Source organism: Procambarus clarkii, chromosome 51 (assembly GCF_040958095.1).
Source record: "Procambarus clarkii isolate CNS0578487 chromosome 51, FALCON_Pclarkii_2.0, whole genome shotgun sequence".
Taxonomy (NCBI): Eukaryota; Metazoa; Arthropoda; class Malacostraca; order Decapoda; family Cambaridae; genus Procambarus; species Procambarus clarkii.
In genome coordinates, this window is record NC_091200.1 from 21,984,349 (window position 1) to 21,991,969 (window position 7,621).

General features: G+C 38.5%; 1 protein-coding gene across 9 annotated transcripts in view; it reads right to left on the reverse strand.

Moving 5' to 3' along the window:
* The window catches only part of LOC138349466 (protein AF-10-like), an 83,856-nt gene extending 78,088 nt beyond the window's left edge, over positions 1 to 5,768 (reverse strand). For 2 of the 9 annotated variants that reach the window (XM_069304084.1, XM_069304082.1), the window contains exons 1-2: positions 5,408 to 5,768; positions 4,346 to 4,504 (exon numbers count right to left, since the gene is read on the reverse strand). In XM_069304084.1, coding sequence (XP_069160185.1) covers positions 4,346 to 4,504; positions 5,408 to 5,537 — 289 coding nt within the window. In that variant the 5' untranslated portion in view covers positions 5,538 to 5,768. The remainder of the gene's footprint in view (positions 1 to 4,345; positions 4,505 to 5,407) is intronic. The other 7 variants (XM_069304083.1, XM_069304086.1, XM_069304087.1 and 4 more) reach the window with 7 other exon arrangements.
* Positions 5,769 to 7,621: the final 1,853 nt, after the last annotated feature.

The window sequence follows — 7,621 nt, forward strand, 5'->3', positions numbered from 1 at the left end:
TATGCTACATAGGCCAATGCAGTACTGGAATTATACCTACTTAATGCCCACAAAATTATGATTGCATAGCCTCATCTGTCATGTTCTGTATCATTACCTGGATGTGTTTCCCTTTTGCTTAAGTGTCCAACTATGCTGGTTTCACCGAAGGCCACCAGTGCAAAAGTGTAACCAGTTGATGAAATTTACAGCATATACTGTACCATAAAAAATCTAAGCTTAAGAAAAAGGCAAAAACAAAACAAAAAAGTGGGGACCCAGATCCTGACCCCTCTCAAAGAGGCACAGGGAAAAAATGAGTGTCACCTCACCAGGGAATGTATCCAGAAAGTCAGCAAAACAAAACAGACATACTGAGTTCAAGAGAGACCCAAGCCTCAGAACCCACCCAATGAGCTTCCCCAACTATGTAAACTATCAAATCTCTTGAAACTAGCATGTGTTCATTCACTCCATCTCCTCCACCCAACTGAGAGGGGAAAAAAGGAGCCCACACCCTCCAGGGGGATGAGCGCTCAGTTTTGGAACAGATGCACACACAAACCCCAATCGACGACCTACAAGGAAGGGAAGGAGGGAGGGGATCAGGGAGCCACCAGGGACGAAACCAACTGACTTCCACCAGTTTACCAGGAATCTGAACCCGAGCTGAGAAAGAACCAGATCCCTGGCTAGCAGACATACATACTGATTAGGAGCCAACACCAACCAGTCATTGAGGTAGGCCAGAACACAAACTTCCAAAAACCGAAGATGAACCAGCACAAATCAAGCCAATCTGCTAAAACTACCAGGGAGACAGATTCAGACCAAAGGGAAGACCTCCCAAAAGTAGAAAGGCTCACACACAACTACAAAACCTAGCCAATCCTTGAATAGTATGTACAGTATAGGAATGTCCCAAATACACTTCCCAGAGGTCCAAGGAGTTCATCCAAGCACCCAAGACCAGGCAAACTCGGGCTAAGGTGGTCATCTAGAAAATGGGGCAAGGATTCAACCCCAAAAGTACGAGAATGAATCATAACTCCAGCAAGTCCCATTTCAGGACCAGGAAGAGACAGGACACCCACCAAAGTGACATGGTCATTTAAACCACTCTGGAAGCAACCCACCCCAAAAAAGACTGACCAACTACACTGCAGGCCATGCAAGATGACCTGAAAAGCCCATGTTCATAGGACTACGAACTAAAACCTGGGCAAGTAGCCCCCTGCACTGCCCGATCAAAGAAGCAAACCATAAAAGGGTTTGCCCTTTTATTAAACAGTTTATGTATATTAAACAGTTTATGAGCTCCGAAGCACTAAGAGGATGTTTATAACAATAACATTATTTGACCAGGAAATTTCAATGCTAATAAACCTTTTAATAAATGTAAACAAAGCCACCAAAGACTGAGAAAAGATATATAGGTTCGTAAGTAGATGTGTAAATGCTTATTGAAACCTGGCCGAGGTTCTGGCTCTGGTCCCCCTGGTAGCCCAGAAAACCCCACAACTAATATGACCTAGTAGTTGGGCAGCCCATTTTCCTAAGGTTTCCCAACGTCAAGAAAACGGTCAAATTATAGTGTCCTCTCCTAACCTACCAGAGGACCCAAAACGGAACAGCATGTCATTTATGCGAGCTGCTTCCATTTTCTAATACAATTTTTGGCCTTATGTAACGCATACGATCGAAATGTGACATTCTTTGTAAGAGGACAGGTTGAGTTGGGAGCAGCCTCAGCGAGATAGCTAAAGGAAGCCACAGGGGGGGCTCTTCCCCAGAAAGGTATAATAATCTAATCTAACAATAAATCATCTTAATCTAACCTGATCATAAACCATCTAAAATCATAAGCTATCTTAAATTAAGGGATACCATTTCATGACAGGAGCATTCAGGATGAAATTGCATATAAGGGCATATATGTTATTTCGATATTCAAGGGAGGAGGCATTATTTCTTTACATTTCTTCAAAAAGCTTTAAAAAAATTAGGCTTTACAATAAAATGCACAAACAAAATAATGACATTAGGCTATGCACATCCAATAAAGGTCTATTTTGATTAATACAATTAGAAGTCTATATAAAGCCACTTTTCATGCTTTGTGGGCATACCAAGGTCTCTCAAATACTCTCCATATCAACCTATCCTCTTGCAAATGCCTTTACTATTCCTCTCAAATTCACTCTAAAATACTTGTTGCACCACTCTGCTCTCAACCACTCATTCATCACTACTACTCCATTGTAGTACATTCCTCAATAATGAGTCATAAATATTTGCAGATAAAACAATAGTGAGTTGGAATGAATGACAATATATAGTACCAATATGTATCAATTTATAAGGAATTCATCACCCTTAATTAATAAAACAGCAGAGATACCACTTTGGGTATTTCACTAGTGAGCCACCACTGATTTCCCATACATAATGCAATGAAGAATTGAATATAATTTAGTTTCTTAACATTTTCATTACGCTCTTTTTTTTAAATTCATTCTATGTAATTTTGCTAGATACAGTATATTGTTAAAAATATATTATCAGCCCTATTTTTCTATCATCCATTTCTATATTTTCATGTTCGTACCTTGTCCCCCATGAGAGTGGTAAACAGTAATATTAATGAGTGTAAAACTAAGTAAATACTGTACTGTATTACAAATACCTTCCTCCCCAACCTAATTTCCAAAATGCATAATGACTGGTGAACTACTCACTATGCTAGTCTGTAGTAGTCATGCATCATTAATACTTATTAAAAAGATTAAAAAAATCTTTAAAAATATATTTTACATAAACAAAAATTTACTTTCATAAATATTTAAAAACCTTAAATCCTTTTGCTTACATTAAGTGAATATTACAAAACTAATAGTCTATAACATAGTCTTCTTTAAAATCCAAACATTAAAGGAAGTGGTGAATAAACTTCAAATTATTTACAAAGAAAGCTTTACCTAATTGACATAAAATTCTGTTTCCTCCCCTATATAAGAACATAAAGAGCAAGAACACTGAAGCAGGTCTATTATAATGCCCTTGTTTATATCTATGTTCATACTTGAAGAAAGACATCAATGAGCAGTACAATATAGAAAATATTTTAAGTGGGCTGATAATGCTATGGATAAATCTTTTTGTGTTTCTTTAGCTTAGGAATGAATAGCTTAAGTTCAGCTATGTCAAGCTAAATTTTATCCCCTTCTGCCCACAGTGTATGGACAATGAGGAGAAAGAAAATTTTTGACTGGATACAGTCTTAGACTATGATATAGAATACTGACATGAAATAGTGTAAACAACTTCAAAAAATCCCAGTTAAAAGTCTCTAATAATAAAGTGATGCTCCAATAATTAAATTTTAACCCTAAACAAATAATATACCTGTAACAATAAATATTTTTGAATATAATTAACTATTCCTTAGGTTACGGCAAGATATTTTATTTGGTCAGGTCAACAAGTGCTTCAGAAGCTCTTAAATAAAACAAAATGCCAGCAATGTTCACTGCATTTTCTCATGACATGACACGACATCTCTGGTAGTGAACATCACACAAAATATACTTCATCCAATCAAAGCAGCTACCGGAAATAACCATTCTCTGCCTCTAGCCATTATCCAGTAAAATATCCACTGCCTAAAATTCTAGATTAAGAGGCACCACTTTATTATTGACATTTTCAAGCTAAAGTTTTACACATTCATTATTCACCATAGTGTAATTAATTTCAAAGCTTTCAGAAGAAACACATTTTATTAAATAAACCAACTGAATGTGCAAAAGCCAAAGAAAATGATAAATGTGGAGAAAACACTCAGTGACCCATGAGTGTTGCCTCCACCCTCGTGAAAGAAGGTGACTACGATTTGTAAAGATTTACAAGGGTATATTAACTATTAATTTATGCACTAGTACTAGTGAATAAGCACGAGCCAGTACTGCACTGAAATACACCAGCATGGGGTCTCAACACCCAGCCTACAGAACTTTGTTGTGATCATACCACACAGATTGATCAGTAAAAAAAGTTTCACGCTCCTCTTCAACACAATTAGCCTTCTTGGATATACTATACCCATTATATTGCTTTTTGCAATTGGAATAATTCAGTTTTACATTATTGTTTGTATAACTATTAACTTCACATTGTCTATAGTCTAAGAACTGTACTCAAGCAAATGCATCAATGTTTGGTTGCAATTGGGCAAGGGAAGTCCCCCAAATCTTCCAGAAAATGTGCCTCCTCACTGTATAGTGAAATAACATATGGCAAGAAACTCCTGTGAGAAATTTCAAACTGAAAACTCCCATAACAAAATGGTATTTAAGAACTTACGTACCAGTACCAGTACTAGTGCGTAAGTACGGGCCAGGACGGATGTCGGCAGTCCTGGATAGTACTGAACTCCCAACATGTCCAGTCTCAGCAACAGAGGCCGAAGTGCTACAATTGTCCGCAGGCCGCCGTGGTCTACAGGCCACCCTCAGTCCACAAGCTGCTGTGTGAGGGGGGGAGGGGTATCGGAGTCCACAGAGCATAACCTGACTTCAAAATATATATCCAATGTATGATAGACACTTCCAGCAGTTTCAATTTGTTCTGCAGTTTACATATATTTATTTATTTCTTAGGTTAGGTTAAGTTAGGTTCATTTTTCCCCACTGTGCCTTCAAACAATACATCGGCAGCAAGTGGACCATGGGCGGCCTGCAGACCACGGCAGCCTGTAGAGCAAGTGGCACTTTGGCCCCTTATCAGTTTCGGGTCATCTGTGCTTGCAAAGACTACACCGACAGTTATTTTAGTGAGCTCCGAGTTGGCAGGTGCAGGTGCTGTACCTGACAACTCCACCTAATTTACAATAACCTAACCTAAAAAATAACAATGTAAAATGTCATCAACTTCATGACATCACTTTAAAAATGTGAGTGGACCAATCAAAGTGCCTGCCAGAGTGGTAACTATCATCTCGTGCTGCTAGCCAGCAACGCACAGCTTAACATCACCTACGTCTTGGTGTAGTTGCCGTCTTACTTCTTAATGTGTAAGATCATTTTTAATACTGGACAAAAATGTAAGTGTTACAGCACAATGCTGGGAAAAAAACATTGTAGTGTTACATGTGCACATGTCATTTAAACACATCCTTGATAATCTCTCAAGCCAAAAACACATGGCATAACACTTTCAATTAGGGTGACTTTCAAAGAAAGAGACAGTTCCACCTTGGAGCTAGGGGGGGAAGACTGATGCTATGCCAGACCCCCGTCCCTCGCTAGCCTTAATCTCCCCGTACTTACTCTCACCAAGCACTCAGCACCGTGACAGTCACCGCCCACCACTCTAACCCTCCCAAATGCACAGAAATAGAGCCCGGCTGGCTGAAGGAGGCAGAGAGTACCTTGGTGTACGGCGACGTTACAGCCCTGACCATCACAGTACACGAGAGGATTCTCCGTCCAGCCATTCTCGTCCGAACAAACACAGCAGCCCCCCACCATTTCCTTTGGGTCTTCCTGTTTTGGCTTCATGTGTCTAACCCCTTCCTAAACCCTCCAACCATTTTAATCTAGGGTCTGAACTTCGAGAGTGTTTGTTCCACAACAAAATGGTAGACCCCAAATAAAGTTCCAATATTCCAACGTACCCTCAAGAAAGTAACTGCATTATTTATTTTCGTGCAATGAAATTAGGTGTTAACTCAAAGCGTAAACGAAAGAAGATAATTTAATTTCTTAATTAATCCAAACACTTATTGAAGTTTTACTGAAAAATTGCGCGAATTAGCGAAGAGAAGAGAGATTTAAAAGGTAAGGTATATCCCCGAGGAATCTCGCGGCGCTATGGGAGGCGCAGGCGCTATCTTTCTTGAAAACAAACAGCTTGCTTTTGTAAATAATTCACTTTTACCGTAAGACGAGCTCTTGTTGTGCTTAAAAATCTTAAACAGTAATTTATTATGTCTATAACTTGCAACAAAACCTGCCTTATCGGGGGAAAAAAATAAACCTGCAAATTATGAACGCACTTATGTATTTTATTTTTGAATTTTTTGTTTCATAATTGAGAATTTATAACAGGACTTTGGATTTATTTTGCATATTTCCTCTGATAAAAAAAAATGTTAAAGATATGTGTTAATATTTCATTCAATATGATCTGCTACCAGAAATCTTAGCCAAATATCCCCAGTTTGCTAACTGTAGGTAGTAACTAAGTGATTGTAACCTATCCCCCGCTGCCCACTAGATGGGGGGCGGTGTGCAGGACAAACATACCAATTATGACACTAGCTCTCCACATATGTCAATTACTTAATATGGAACCTTCTTGCGGTCGGTCTCGAGCCCATTGTTGATGTGACCATGTGCATTGATTTTTGTTACTAGTTCTTCAAGACTGTAACTTGCTTAGCTAAATGAATTGTGGAGTTCAGTCCCTGAGCCCATTATGTGCCTATGTAACCCTTCCTATTACCGCCCACAAGATGGGTATGGGGTGCATAATAAATGAACTAAACTAAAAAAACTAATGTTATATCAACAATTACTGGGTTAGAGACCGACCCCAAGAACAGTCTCTAATCTAAGCCACTTAACTTACCTGATTTACCCGAGAGCCACTAACCCTAGTGGCCTCGACGAAGACAGGAAGCCGGCGGCTTGTCGAAGGTCCCCCCCCCCCTTCCCATTTGCCTTGATCTTTTCCATGTATATTTTGAAACTCGGCAAAGTTTTGGCAGTTACGTCTTCGGCGGGTAAGCAGTTCCATGGATTAAAAACCCTGCGGCTGAAAAAGCACCTCCTGTTCTCAGTCCTACATTGTGGCTTGTTGAGCTTGCAACCGTTGCTCCTTGTTTGTGTTACATCTGATCTTCTGAAGAAAATATCCATGATCAACATCCTCTAACTTGTTCAGTATTTCTGTACAGGACAGAAATACTGTCCTGTACTAGTGCATTTCTGTACATTACTTTACAGGACAGTAAAGCTGTCCAACTTTTGCTTTATTCAAAATAAAAAACAAAGAGTGCCTAACTTCACCTTCATAGTTTCATACCTAGTGCTTTAAACTCGCACGGTATCTAGTGCTACCCAATTCCCCAATATATGTACCTATGCCATATAACTTTACCATTGTAATCATTGCTGTTATCTTATATAATGTTATACACATAGTTTGTTACATTATATCTTGCAATAATTCTCAAATTATGCTAAAATGTACCTGCTGAGAACCATTAAATTTACTTTAATGTACCTACTTTTTTTGTCAAATTTCTTATAAAATGTATTTTTTAATACTTTCTTACAATGTATTTTTATACTTTTTTACAATATACCTGTAAACATTTTTTAATTTTGCTAGAAATTACCTTCTTAAAATTACATGTTAGATTAAGAATCTGCCCGAAACGCAATACGTGTTAATGGCTCTACAGTAGTTTAGTTAGTTTAGTTCAATTATTATGCACCCCATACCCATCTTATAGGCGGTAGTGGAAAGGGTTACAGAGGCACATAATGGGCTCAGAGACAGAACCCCACAATTCATTTAGCTAAGCAAGTTACAATCTTGATGAGCTAGTTACAAAATTCAGTATAAGTCGTCATAT